This window comes from Pangasianodon hypophthalmus, chromosome 11 (assembly GCF_027358585.1).
Source record: "Pangasianodon hypophthalmus isolate fPanHyp1 chromosome 11, fPanHyp1.pri, whole genome shotgun sequence".
Classification (NCBI taxonomy): Eukaryota; Metazoa; Chordata; class Actinopteri; order Siluriformes; family Pangasiidae; genus Pangasianodon; species Pangasianodon hypophthalmus.
The window spans coordinates 14597292-14611837 of NC_069720.1; the positions used below are offsets into that span (position 1 = coordinate 14597292).

Here is a 14546-nt window from a genome sequence, read left to right on the forward strand (position 1 = left end):
GCCTATATCTCACAAAATTCTTTTTTTCCTGTGCTGTATTTCGTAAATTTGCAGTTTCTTCTTTGTTTTGAGCTTGATAGGGCAAAGATTTCCCTTCATATTCATGTTCAAATTCATATTCATATTTCAGCTACCAAGCTTCATATTAAATCAAATCAATAACAATAATATATTTTTCTTCTTCTTTTTCTTCTTCTTCTTCTTCTTCTTATTATTATATCGAGAATTAAATTTTCCGTACTAATCTGGCAACCCTGATTCCAAATGACGTGCGTCTGATTCACTTTGCTTGAGTCAGCTTACCAACCAATCAGCGCTCTTCATTTACGTACAGTATATACACTCACTGACCACTTTATTAGTAACACTATACTAATACTGGGTAGGGCCTCCCTTTGCTCTCAAAACAGCCCCAATTCTTTGTGGCATGGATTCCACAAGATGTTGGCAACATTCCTTTGAAATTCTGGTCCATATTGACATGACTGAATGCAATTTCACACAGTTTCAGGCCACTGAAGAACATTGAACTCATTGTCATGTCCATGAAACCAGTTTGAGATGACTTTTGCTTTGTGACATGGTGCATTATCATACTGGAAGTAGCCATTAGAAGATGGGGAAATTGTGGCCATAAAGGGATGCACATGGTCAGCAACAATACTCAAATAGGCTGTGGCATTTCATCAATGATTGATTGGTATTAATGGGCCCAAAGTGTGCCAAGAAAACATTCCCCACACTCTTACATCACCTCCACCAGCCTGGACAGCTGACACAAAGCAGGTTGGGTTCATGGATTCATGCTGTTGCTGCCAAATTCTGACCCCACCATCTGTGTGACTTAGCAGAAATCGAGATTCATCAGACCGGGCTACATTTTTTTCAATCTTTAACCGTCCAGTTTAGCTGAGACTGTGCCCATTGCAGCTTCAGCTTTCTGTTCTTGGCTGACAGAAGTGGAATCCGACGTGGTTTTCTGCTGTTGTAGCCCATCCGCCTCAAGGTTCGACGCCTTATGCATTCTGAGATGCTTTTCTGCTCACCACAGCTGTACAGAGTGGTTATCTGAGTTACTGTAGCCTTTCTGTCAGCTCGAACTAATCTGGCTATTCTCCATTGACCTGTCTCATCAACAAGACATTTCCATCAGCAGAACTGCCACTCACTGGATGTTTTTTCTTTATTGCACCATTCTGGGGAACTCTAGGGACTGCTGTGTGTGAAAATCCCAGGAGATCAGCAGTTATAGAAATATTCAGACCAGCCCAACAATCACCAACAATCATGTGATGTCAAAAATCACTGAGATCACATTTTTTCCCCATTTTGATGTTTGATGTGAACATACCTGAAGCTGTTGGCCTGTATCCATGATTTTATGCATTGCACTGCTGCCACATGAGTGGCTGATTAGATAATTGCATGAATGAGTAGGTGTGTGTATGTATATATATATATATATATATTGGACATTCAAAAACACATATTTATGAGATTTGATATGGTTGGTAATTGGTAATTCTGCCAGGTCAGATTGCTAAAATCCAGACCCATCAAGTCAAAATTACAGCATAATACCAAAACAATATACTAAGATAAAGAAAGTCCAATAGTTATACAAATAATATTATGCTGGACTGGTATAAATAATCAATATGAAATAAAATTTCATAAACTACTCAAAGCAAAGCAAAAAATCTTAAAATACATAAAACTACAGTATAAAACATATTCTGCAACAAAAGCATTATTTTTTGTACTGCTGTGGCATTGTTATATGATATTTAAAGTTCCTTATGAAACAGTAATACTGGGTGGAGATGAACACATATACACATTAATGAACACACTGCATTAATGAATTACGGAAGATCAAATCAGAGCTTATACACTCAGCGAGAATAATTTATTTCACAGAACATCAGAATACTTTTTTATTTATTCATACTTTTTCTTTTAAAAATAAAACTAATTACAGACCAGTTGAAAACATCTTTTCATCAAGTTGAGCACTGGCAGGAACTGATGAGCACTTATTACACCAAAAAACATGGATAGCTTAAAGATTTCCCCACATCAGTTTATGTCCATATCCAAGGATACTGTAGATTTGTGCCTAAGAACTGCTGCTGCTGTAATCATAAAGACTGTCCTGTGCTCATACCAGGATTATTATTCACAATATACTCACACTTTCACATATTTTCAATCCACTTAGTACTACCTTTTGAGTCTGGTTCCTCATAAGCAATTGAATTGGACTTTGAATATAATCAAATAATTATAATAAATTGGATAGGATAAACAGGCTTTATACTACTCTGCCGGACACTCATTAACGTTGACGGAACCGAACACACTGCTAACAGACTTAAATGAAAGAGCAGCCTGGTTTATTTGCACGTTTCTCAGACATCCCAGGTAGGAGCTCCACACCGGCACTCTCTTCCGCTTGGTCTCTGCATTGACAATATATATCAAACTCCATTAACAAAAGAGTAGAGTACATCTACATACTATCTACATAAAGTGCTAACCTTAACAAAGGTTAACCAACAACATTGCATGCACATTTCTTACACTGTCCTCTAAATGTTATCTAGATAAAAAAAAGTGTTATGTGTTAAAGATGTGTTATTATTAATACTCTTCAAAGGTGCTTGAGAGAGAAACAAATGTATTTGTGTGAGTTTACCTGGTACGCCTCCGATGTAAAGTGTGTGACGAGTCTTGGAAGGGGAATGCACATGAGGCCCAACAGCACTGGTGGACTTGTGTCCCATCTTTAGCTGGATAACATTTCCTTTTTTGGTCACTGATGACAAAAAAGTGTGTAAAAGGGACATTCTTGTCTTCCCATTCCTACTCTCCCTCCACCAATTCCTAGCCCTGTCTCTTGGTACTGTAAGTGCCCTTTTCCACTGATAAGGTGGTGGTTTCAGGGTCAGTGCCTAATCTCAGATCACTTCGTGTAGTTCCACCACAAAATAGTAAGTTCTTAGATTACTAAGTTTCTTAGTCATAGGTGGCAAAATCGGTGTGGTTCTAGTGCAAAATACAACTCGTTTGAAACTCTATAGGTTAGAAATACCTCTGCCAAATGAATAAAATGTGTCTAGTGTTGTGCCAAGCTTAGGGTGTGAACATGACAGTGCTGTTCTGACCCCAGCAATGAATACTGAACATAAACTGACACTGTGTATCAATACAGCATCATACAAAAGGATAAAGTATTAATGTTTAATTTCAGTTATATACTAACTTGGCTAAGATCAATTTTGGCAATGTACAGCAGACTTTTAAAAAGCAGTCCTCGGGGATCAGGAGTAAAAATGTCACCTGTCACACGATGGAAGGATTCTGCACAGAGCGGCAGTGGAGGAGTCAGAGAGGTGCTGTAGTCTCCCGCACCATCGTTCATCTGGACCACCATCTATAATCACGCATGCAGTTCAACACAGTAAATATCATGCTCTTGTCATTATTCAAAGAAAGGAACTCCAAGCACATAAAAACATATAATACATAACAGGACACATTTTGAGAAGAAGGCATAAGTTTGATATTGGTCTTTAAGCAGCAGTTTGCTTTCTGTTGCCTGCAAGCAAAATGGCAATTGCTATAACAACATAAAGACAAAATTTTCCCCTCCCCTAAGTGATCCACAACCCCTGTGTTGTAATATGTATGCATTCAAAGAAAAGGGGCATGTCTGAGCATCTGTATTCTGAATGGGTTAATTTTTCTGGGCCAGAAAACCGTAAACAGAAACCTGAAATTAAGAAAACAACCAGAGACAATGCAGGGCAATACTGCAAATCACAGTGGGGGTGGATAATTAATAAACACTGTGACATCTGTGGTTTCAACTGTAAAAGTTGCATAAATACCCTGTTATAATTATTTGTAACTAACTCTGCTGCTAATGAAACATAACAAATATTGATACATATAGTGGGTGTTAAATCATAAAGACACTGATAATACCCACAACAAGCTCTAACCAGAGACTCACTGTGCCTTTCTTCAGGAAAACGCTGAGGCTGTGATCTTGATGACCTCTGCAGTGGAAAAGTAAGCCAGTCATGTTTCTGGGACGAACTTCAAAAGTTAAATCGAACTCAGCACCCAACCTAAAGTGTTTCTCTGGGGGTGAAAAAAAGGTGTTTCATTAAACAATGAGTGAAAATGTCATTCAGGTATAGACATAAAGTGCTACATAAATACGTATATGAACTGCTCAACATTTTTTATTAAATAAGATGTGCTTAATGAATTATAAATATTATACTGTACTACATGTAAAACCTTTTCACTCTAACTTGGATGTGACAACATTTCATCCTCGTCCTTTATGTTGGTTTTCCTTTAATTTTTTTCACTCATTAGTTTCTATAACAGTAATTTCATTTTTGCACTAAAAGTTATAAGCAAAAATGAAAAATTGTGATTGATAGATTTTGTCATACTGCTCAATATCTACTCTGAACTTAAATGAAATATGATTTTGTAAATGAAGTCCTAACCTAAAATGATGTGAGAGCCACCACCAGCGAAGTACGCCCCTTCCTCAACTACCCCATCAAAACAGGGAGCTCCTCCATGATTGACAGCTGGCTCTCCAATAAGAACATTGTTAAACCTGACGTTGCGGATGCATCCTATCACGCTCTTCTGAGGGAAACGTATGCCCTGAAAAAGAAGGACGTGGACAACTTTTCTAGAAATGCAGCTTCCTTCCAAGTTGCAATATGTGAATAAAGACAAACAAAGTAACAATATATGCAAAATAACAAAGTATTATAACATGCCTGAGTGTCAGTGATTGGTTGAATCTTTCCAGCTCCAAAATAAACAGGAGGCTGAAGCTCCATCGAGATCCCTTCATCCTTCTGCAGCTGTCCATCCGGCACCCGAAACCCATCCACCACCAGGTGTGTGACGTGCTGCTCAACACTGAACCTGATCTGTCAAAAAATGACAAAAACAGCCTCAGATGCCAGCTTCAAGCTTTGTACAAATTAGCTACAGAGCAGAGTTTCAAAACTCAAATCCTAGAGATGCGCAGCACTGAACAAATTTTTTGTTCTTTCCAGTCAAAGAACTTTGTACTTGAGGTCACTACTAGAGTGTAGTGTGAGAGCGAACCATCAAATCTAAATGATGTACAGTACTGTGCAAAAGTCTTAGGGACGCTATTTTTTTAGTACAAACTTTGTTATAGATTTTTATTTGATGACTTCTACATTATTGATTCAGTACAAAAACATTTTAGATTTCCAAACATTAGCTTTCCAGCACAAAAATAAATGTTACAGAAACATGTTTGTATGTCAGTAAAGCAGCATATTACATAAGAGACACTTTTCAGACAAAAAACATAATGAAGGCTGCTGGGTTTTGCTGCAAAAATAAGAAGCAAGTGTGACAGTCTAAGTCTCCAGAAGAACTGTGGCTGCTTCTGCAAGATGCTCAGTAACACTTACAGCTCATTTCCTTATAAAACTGCACACATTGTACCTAAGACTACTATTTTTTCTAAAAGTGAAGGATCGTCACACCAAATATTGACTTTGTTTCATTTGTTACTGTTTACTGCTCTTTATAGTATTTTTTTAATGTAGAAACATTTAGTTTCATTATTTTTGAAGCCGTCTTTGCTCTACAGCATTTCTTTGCATGTGCCTAAGACTTTTGCACAGTACCGTATATACTCCACAATGTTTCAATCCTATAATGCCATTCTGCACCCAAAGATCATGGAGTCAGTGACGTACATTGTGCCAGGCGCCATTATTAATCTTCTTCTGATAGTAGATCAGTGTTCCATCACCGACAAAGAGTTTGACTCTGCCGCCGCTCATGAACAGGATGACACGAGCAAAGCCTTGCTTATCTGTGATGTGGAGCAGGAGGCCATCAGCTGACCTTGTCCGAATGTCCAGGAAAATATGAGGCCTGGGAGACATGAGATAGTTTAAAATGAATGGTAATATTAGTACTGGACCATTATAGGGGGAAATAAACTAAAGTAGTCTAAGGTTCATGCTTTATCTTCATTACTCTGGTAGAGCACTATGTGTTAAATATGTGAAATATGCTAGATAATCACTAGTGCTATTGTTGTTATTATTATTATTGCAATGTATGTTTCACATTGTGGATAAAAATCTATGATCTATGCAATAATCTAAGCCCATAATTCTCAGAGTGGTGTCCATGATCCAACAGACATCAATGATATTTTTGTGGTGATTTGGGAAAACCTGTCGGTTGTCTCTGTTGCTGAATCAAAAAGAAAAACTCTGGCTTTGGCCAAAATTTGGTATATATATTTTTTTTGCCTATAACATACTTTGACACCTCAGCTTTAAAGAACCCAAAATGACGTGAAAATGTTTTTATTTACTTTATAACCTTGTCATGGCTTTCTTCCTGCATAGAATATATGTAAAGAGCCAGTTTAACAAATATAGTGGTAAAAACAGTCAGCCCGCCTAAACTGTCTAAAATCTCGCTAGCTAAATGTGATTTTCACAAATAGTGAATATCATGCTTTGATCATGTTGTTGGATCACATTGTGCCATAGCAAAAAGGACATATGCATAATCAGTTCAGTTTGTAATCATATACTGGCTGTAAAAATGACTGTGATGTTCCTGTGCCACAGAAAACTTTATATGTAATTTCCACGCACTTTTTGGGGTAAAATGTTAGAATTCTACTTATGATTGCTAGGGTTTTACTAAGACATTTTTGTCTGTCCTTTTACTTTGCTGAAAACTTTTCTAGTATGTACTCCTACAACAAAGGAAATGCAACTCCAAATCATTTGCCCAGTGTGACTCACCTGTAATTAAGGTCTTCTGGAGATAGGATGTACTGCAGCTGACTGCGTGCGCTGAGATGGTAGGCCAGGATGTGACCCACTGGCTGACTACAGTCTTTCTGAGAGTAAAAAGCACAAGACAACTCAAACATCACAACACATGCAACTACAGGCTTCCAACACTTTTCAAGACATCATTTTCTAAGTCTTTATCCAGGACATTTTCCATGAGTTATACACGGATGGAAGGATAGCTTAAATTATCAGTTGACAATAAGATCAGCATAACATAAATAAGTAAAAAAAAAAAAAAAAATTATTATAGTTATTTATATATATTATATATATATATATATATATATATATATATATATATATATATATATATATATATATATATATATATATATATATATATATTAAATATACAGTTATTTTATTTATGGGATATCAGCAGGGAAGAAAACATGCTCTTAAATTCTCTAAAATCTCATTTTTCAGGTTTTCCAGGACATGTGACAACCCTGAACTAGCACCGGATATCAGAGTAATTGCAGATGGAGCAAATAAAACATGGGTAACACTTTACAATAATGTACCTGTACTGTACTGCAACCATTACTTTATTATTACTTAATGAGTGATTACCCAGTATTCATTAGTAGTTAATAGTAGTAACCTATTAAATAAAAGGTGTTTGTGTAGTGCTACTCTTTCATTCTTACTTAGACCCTGCACAGTTACCTGTGAGTTATTGAACTGTATTGTAAAGTGTTACTGAAATACAGCAAGGATACAGAATTTATTTGGAGCTGTGTGTGTGTATGTGTATGTGATTCTCATATTATTTTGTACTCTCTGAGCATACCTTTCTGATGTTGGACTTAACATGCCCTTTTCGTCTTAAACTGCTTCTTGCCATGATGGACAGAGGCTGCTGCTGAGTGTTACACGACCCAAAAGACACGTTTCCCGTCTGAGTGAAATTGCTCAGATCAATTGGGATGCATCTGTTTTCAATTCTAGACACAGTGGGATCATTAAACCATGTTAGACTTTCTCATATTAACTCCATTAATGATCTTGTTTTGATTAATAAGACACAAACAAAAGCTATGACAGCTATGACCGAGTTTATATATAGACAAGAGCATTTCTGAGTGGAAATGATTTATAGATTATAGATAGCAATGTGGGCATGTCTGAATCCATCTGAATCTGAATCCCATGAATCCATATATGGGAGTCTTCAATTAGGAAGAACTATCTGGTATTCATACAGTCTATACACACACACACACACACACACACACACACACACACACACATATATATATATATATATATATATATATATATAGATATATATATATATAAATATATATATATATATATATATATTTTTTTTTTTTTTTACATATTTTGCTAGCTAGCTAGGTACCATGAGCTACGCTTACAGGATTTCAGAGAGGATTTTAAGGGAGTGTTCACACTGATTCTGTTTGCCGAGTCTGAATCAGAGTGAAATTGATACTTTTGGTTCGTTTGCTATTTGGCTTGGTTTGGTTTCACATTGCACATAATGAAACGAACCAAAAAGCAAAAGCTCTGAATGAGGGGCATGTACAACTGAAAAAGCGAGGAGAACACACAATAATGTGATACACAGTGTCAATTTCTCTCTGATATGGATATAACAAAGGAACTAATAGCGTGAAAACAACCTAAGTCATATTAGTAAATGTTAATGATTATCACCATTAATGCTAGCTATCTAGCTAACATTAGGTAACCTTTCAAGAATCTGAACGCACATCCCTGAGTGCAATCATAAAAATATTACACTTGGACACCTATAAAAGTGTCTGTATAAAAATGAAGAACACCCTTCTGTCTCACTCAAAGACCCACCAGTGTTCAATATGTACACAGAACACACTCTTCATACATTATTATACAAAAATGGCAATCCAAGCAAAGGAACAGTGTTAACCTCCTCATGTAAAAGTTCCTCATGCAGCCTTTGAATGTCTCTTTTCCTAAAATCACATCAGTGTTTTGGACTATAGAGCCTGTGGACATTGTCTGCACATCTCCTCTGTCAAAATTGTCAACATTTAGCTCCATTCTGGAAGAAAAACAACAACATATATTAAATAGTTTTGAATGATAATTTATGCTTGGCATGAATATACACTAAATACTTTTGAATCATTTTCCTGGTTCTGAAAATGCTTAGCTCATTCATTACCCTGTGCTGTTTCTATAAGCCGTCACATAGTGCCACCTTCCCTCATCGTATCTGTTTTTGGACTTTAAATTGGTTGTACTGTCTTTCATCTCGACATGTCCATCAACGAGAGACAGTTCAAATCCACTGTCCTGTTCATCAGAGGCAAATACACTGAGTAACCCTGTATGAGCTTGATCTGTATTGATTCTATGCATTGACATGTATTGTGTTACACATATTCACAGAAGATCTAATCAAGTACAATGTTCATCCAGAGAAGGAGACTCGTTAGAGATGGCTGTGCACTCACCGCGTCCCTGGTGTGCAGTAAGACACCAGTGCTCTGTGTGGATCTGAAGCCCAGGGAAACCATTGTGGCTGAATTTGGCAATGTACTGTTAGCAGTAAGAGCAAGAGAGCTTCCTGTCTCCAGAGTAACTTCATGTACACCCTGAACAAAAACAATTATCATTGATTTCAGTAGAAAGTCCAAGTTATTAGTCCTTTCAGACTATATTGAAACTTGTGTGCAAGTTTCATACAGACTGTATCATTACAGTTTCAACCAAACTAAAGATTCTTGTCTTGGACAGAGGACACAAGGCACTTGAATTCAGTAAAACAGCTCTGGTTTTTGCACATTTCTGAATATGAAAATTTGAAATGTATAAAAGGTTACTCTGTACACTACAGAGCCACGGAGGTGACATGGTAGATATCTTTTAAATAATTTAGCATAGTCATAAATTAATATATTGATGCCACAAGACAATATTTTGAGGCCACAAACTAAGTAATTTTAAGAAAAAGAGAGGGGAACATAGGGAAATATATAAAGTGTAATAAACTCTTTCTTGGTCATTTTTGTCTACACATAAAAAGGTCTAATCAATTAAAAAAAAAAAGTCAGATGTCAGACTAACAAATAATGCTTTTTTTAACGACATCATATAGATTCTAGACTAAACTGCATAATTTCTATATTTGTTATATGTAACCATCTAAAAATCTGGATATGGTTTTAAATAATGTAAGCATGAAAGGATTAATGCATGGGGTTTATTCTAAGTCATACTAAATGCTGTTTTAATCTAGCCTTACCAGTAAAGCCTGCGGACAACCGGCATGAATTCCAATTGCCTCTGAGAATTTGATGGCAACATCCACCTCAAGCCCTTTAAGACATCCTCTAAGCGCCGGGTGGTTAATATTTAGTCTGGAATAAAAAGGATTTTGCAGATAAATGAAGTGATCATATGATCATTTATTCAGTTCAATTCATTAAAAGATGTCTTTTTAGAGTGCAAAAAAACCCACACCCAGCACTTCACTTTGCTGTCAATGTAAAATGCTTTAATTGAATTGTAGCTTGATTGCAATGACAATTCTGAGAGTAGTGACCTTAGCAGAAATGTTATCTGAATACAGAAAAATAATGTAATATAATATATTTGCAGACTGTATATTGAAATCTGATGTTAAATGTTTATTTGAACAGTGCTTAATAACTTATTACTGCCAAAAGTAATTCAACTGCTTAAATGTTTGGCTGGTCTAGTGCTCAATAATATATTTGTGTTATAGGAAAATAATTTAACTTTGAGGAGTTAACAGATCACACCTTCACACCACCCTGTTATAGATTAATTTCCTACAACAGCAACCCCCAAGTGTTTTATTCCTTACATAACAACATCTTTGACAGTAGTTATGGCTGCAAGGTTTATATTAATGCACTGTATTAATGCATTTCTATAGTAACAACTTACATAGAAACTTGTGTGTTAATGTGCATGTAATCACTGATATGATGTTTTCTGTGACGAAGCATCATATTTAGCATTCATACACGGAGTCTCCAGTGTCCAGGCTTTGTAGCAGAGGTAGGCCTAACTAGGTTTTCAGACACAGGACAGTCTTCAGGACAGAGGAGTTTGTGTTGCATTTTTGTCTTATTTACTGCAAAAATGTGCTACTATAGCTGCTCTCATGTAAGTGATAACAGGGCATTCCACAGCATTAAATATCACTATAAAAAGCATGATGACATTCATTAATAAATAAAAATCACAAATCACTCTGGTATAATTGGAATAAAACACTTTAGGATGTGATGTTACTGAAAAATAATCTTTGGGATGGTAACAGTAACTCCAGTCCATCGTTGATTATTTTCCTATAACAGCCCACCACCAACTGTGTTACTCTTTATATGACTCATATAATAGAATAGTATTATGGGCTATATCATGTATAATATTGGCCAGAACATCTACAGTGTTCTACAGTAAGCCATGTTCCCCTGTTGTTCCCCTGCAGGGAGTGTGTGACATTTAAAATCTGCCTGTACAATACTTCTGTCGACTCATTTCTGTCATTCTGCCATTTCAACAGTAGGTGGCAGTGGATGACTACTAAAACCTTGGCTTACACTTCATTGGCCAACAAAGCATGCTGTGCACTTCACAGCACACACCCCGAGCACATTGACACCGGAGTGAAGCAGAGATGAAGCTGGAGAGCGCCAAGACGCACGTGAGAGATGGGACAGACTGTAGCTGTACATCTCCTTCCTTACAGTATATAAGGCAAAGGCTGTCCACACCCTGAATAAAAACCAGACCACAAAGGTCTATCAAAAATATATTTATTATTTTAGACTTGCTTAGTGAAAAAAGTGCATCAGTGATTGACTGATCTTTGCACCCTGGACGAGGTGCCAACCCATCACAGGGCACAATCGCACACACACTCCCATTTACACACTGGAGACAATTTATGATGCCAGTCAGCCTACAACGCATGTCTTTGGTCTGGAGGAGGGCAAACATGCCAAGCACGAAGCCAGCCCACTATGCAAGTCTAAAGTAAACATTTATTTTGCCGTGGATTTTGAACACTTTCTTGCATCCACATATGAATGCAGCGCCATCTCCTTACTTCTCTCCCTTGTCTTGTGCACACACACGAGCAGCTGTGTGTCCTGCGCAAATGGGCATCTGCGTACACTGTCAGGTTAAAACACTACTGTTCGATGGGGATTTTATTGACATTGGAAGATATTTAGCATGCAGAAAGCTAGTTGGTAAAAATAGCTGCACAGCTTGCACTGTCCATTGTGCTGTTTTAACAGTCATGTCAGTAAATTGCTTTATTTTAGTGATTTAGTTCACAAAGCAGTTGATAGGAAGTACGATACAAATTGACCAAGCAAATACACATCAACAGCTTGTTTACAACATAATCCAGTATGCAACAACAGTCGAAAAAAGGACTGAACAAAACAGCACAAGATACTCTGCCTCCACCACCTCTCCTCCACCAGGCTGCGTTTGCGTTATGATCACAAAAACTGCTGTCTTTTGATACGCTTTACAACTGGCGAAGAGTGACGTGATTCTGTATTACGTCAGAATAAGCATCCAATCAGATCAGCTCCTCGCCTTTCCCTTAAAAGCGGCGCGTGCGCCGGCGGGAGAGCGCAGTCCCATGTTCGCCATGGCATCGTTTGTAGAGGAGGAAACACTCCGCCAAAGAAAATTCACAGAAGAAGAAACAGCCAGACTGGTGCAGGAAGTGCAGCATCGTCATGACCAGATATACGGCACACGAGAAAGGATTCCCAGGTCTGATGATGTGAGACATGCTTGGGAGGAGGTGGCTACACTCCTAAATGCCACCTCTTCCACTGGCTCAGTGTCGGAAACGCTTTAACGATGTCAGGCGACGAGCCAAACAGCATGCAGCGTCCAGGGGCCACATGCATGCTGCAGGAGGAGGCCCTTCAGTTAGCCAGAGCCTCAGTGCAGCTGAGCACATGGCTGTCTCCACACTCTCCCAGGACAGCAAAATAGGATTAGAGGGTATTGAAATCGGCTTATCAGGTATACATATTTAAAAATTAATTTTGATCTCATTTTTCACATTTACACAACGTACAGTGCTGCAATACACCGAACAATTATTTACCTTCCACTTACTGTAAGTATTTCTGATGGCTTGTTTTTTTTCATCAAAATGTTTAAAGGTGCAATTTGTAATATTTAAAACTTGTGTTTCAAGCTCTAATATGTAATAAATAGTAGGCTATAATAAATATCAATATGTATATTATTATATATTAGCTATATATAACATTATAGAGTTATATAGAAAAACTGTGATTCTCAATATTACTGTGCAGGGGAACTCACTACTTTCCTCATTTCAGACTTCTCTGTGCATTTTTTTTTTTTTGGCCCATATTAAACAGAGATCATCAGCTCTGGGAATTATCAGTGTTACAACCTGTAGAAATTGTGAATTAATGTACAATATAAACTGCCTACAAAAATTACTGTTGCTATACACCAATTAACACTTTAAAACCTTTTATGCCCTAATAATTACAAGACAACACTTTTTGGTTATAATGGATACGTTAGTGATCATGAAACACACTTCAGCTTCAGCTCCTCAGGCTGACGGTGCGCAGGGTCCTAAATCAGAAGCAGCGAAGGAGGAGATGGCAGAATTAGATGAGCCTGTGCAACAGAGGGGAAGGAGCCAGAACAGCCAGCAAAGAGCGAGTGACCTGGCATTTTTAGATCTCCAACAAGGTGGATTTACCATGCTGCAGAGGGAACTGGGGGCTCTTAGACGCTCTGTGAATACCCGTCTCTGCAGGATGGAGAGCAGAGTATACCCCCTGCTGGTGTCGACTGAGGTCAACTTAAGGAGACTAGCTGATGCTGCCGAGCGATGCTGTCCCCCTTTTGGCAACACAGAATCCCCATCTGTGCGGGCAGCTACTCAAAGCCGTTCCTTTGGTTTGCCCCCGAGAAGGGGGAGGAGAGGGCATTACATTAATATTTGGTTGTAATTTTTTATTCTTTGCTACATATTAAACAAGGTTTAATGGTTCTAGTGTGCAGCCTCAGTTATTTGTTTTGGCTTGTACTTAGTAAGGAAGAAAATGTGCAGCTAGTCGGTTGTGTGTCTCCTGTTTTAAAGTGTTTAATGCCATCCAGGCTCTTCGTATGACAATAATTGATCATCTTATAGATTTTAGGTAATAATAATTATGCACATTCAGTAGTCACAACTGAGTAGTTTGTTCTATTTTTTTAATTAAATAATTTAGATAGTTAATTCAGTAGTGTAAACTAGCCTATTTTATGTAGAAGTGGGGTAACACAAAACTGTGGTGAAAGAAATGGGCCAGCACTTCAAAGTCTTCACTTTAGGAAGTCAGAAAAAGCACAGTTATAGCCTTCCATCTCTGTCTGTATGCCTCAGGAGGCAGTAAATTAAGTGCAGTTTTGGTCTGCAGTGGGTGCAAAAATACCACTGCACCAGCAAATTTTTCAAATGTCACACCCCCCTGCTGCAGCACTCCGTCCACGTGAGCACAGATGTGTTTATTTTTGGCCATACAAATAGAAGCTGAGCGGGGACAGTAAAAAATACAACCCTGGTTTATATCCAACTACATTAGCAAT

At 37.6% G+C, this 14546-nt stretch overlaps 2 protein-coding genes across 3 annotated transcripts in view; one reads left to right on the forward strand and one right to left on the reverse strand.

Annotated features, from left to right (window-relative positions):
• Positions 1 to 1856: 1856 nt before the first annotated feature.
• The window catches only part of lama3 (laminin, alpha 3), a 28693-nt gene continuing 16003 nt past the window's right edge, over positions 1857 to 14546 (reverse strand). The window contains exons 26-38 of the mRNA XM_026936319.3: positions 10168 to 10282; positions 9377 to 9517; positions 9085 to 9215; positions 8827 to 8961; positions 7702 to 7855; positions 6855 to 6952; positions 5781 to 5961; positions 4815 to 4970; positions 4530 to 4695; positions 4019 to 4149; positions 3343 to 3436; positions 2699 to 2818; positions 1857 to 2462 (exon numbers count right to left, since the gene is read on the reverse strand). Of these exons, the coding sequence (XP_026792120.3) occupies positions 2320 to 2462; positions 2699 to 2818; positions 3343 to 3436; positions 4019 to 4149; positions 4530 to 4695; positions 4815 to 4970; positions 5781 to 5961; positions 6855 to 6952; positions 7702 to 7855; positions 8827 to 8961; positions 9085 to 9215; positions 9377 to 9517; positions 10168 to 10282 (1765 nt within the window). The 3' untranslated portion in view covers positions 1857 to 2319. The remainder of the gene's footprint in view (positions 2463 to 2698; positions 2819 to 3342; positions 3437 to 4018; positions 4150 to 4529; positions 4696 to 4814; positions 4971 to 5780; positions 5962 to 6854; positions 6953 to 7701; positions 7856 to 8826; positions 8962 to 9084; positions 9216 to 9376; positions 9518 to 10167; positions 10283 to 14546) is intronic.
• LOC113540185 (uncharacterized) lies at positions 12389 to 14484 on the forward strand. Of its 2 annotated transcripts, none has more exons than XM_034308502.2 (2): positions 12389 to 12950; positions 13518 to 14484. In XM_034308502.2, the coding sequence occupies exons 1-2, from the start codon at positions 12740 to 12742 to the stop codon at positions 13925 to 13927; spliced, it is 621 nt and encodes a 206-aa protein (XP_034164393.2). In that variant the 5' UTR covers positions 12389 to 12739; the 3' UTR covers positions 13928 to 14484. The 2 variants fall into 2 exon arrangements, with proteins under 2 accessions (XP_034164393.2, XP_026792325.3); XM_026936524.3 differs by having other exon boundaries at positions 12395 to 12950; positions 13512 to 14475.

What these genes read in the sequence shown, in the direction of transcription:
- LOC113540185 (XM_026936524.3), top strand. Translation starts at nt 12,740, where the DNA reads ATGCCACCTCTTCCACTGGCTCAGTGTCGGAAACGCTTTAACGATGTC. An exon ending in TATTGAAATCGGCTTATCAG is followed by an intron (nt 12,951 to 13,511) that starts GTATACATATTT and finishes AACACACTTCAG; the next exon opens with CTTCAGCTCCTCAGGCTGAC.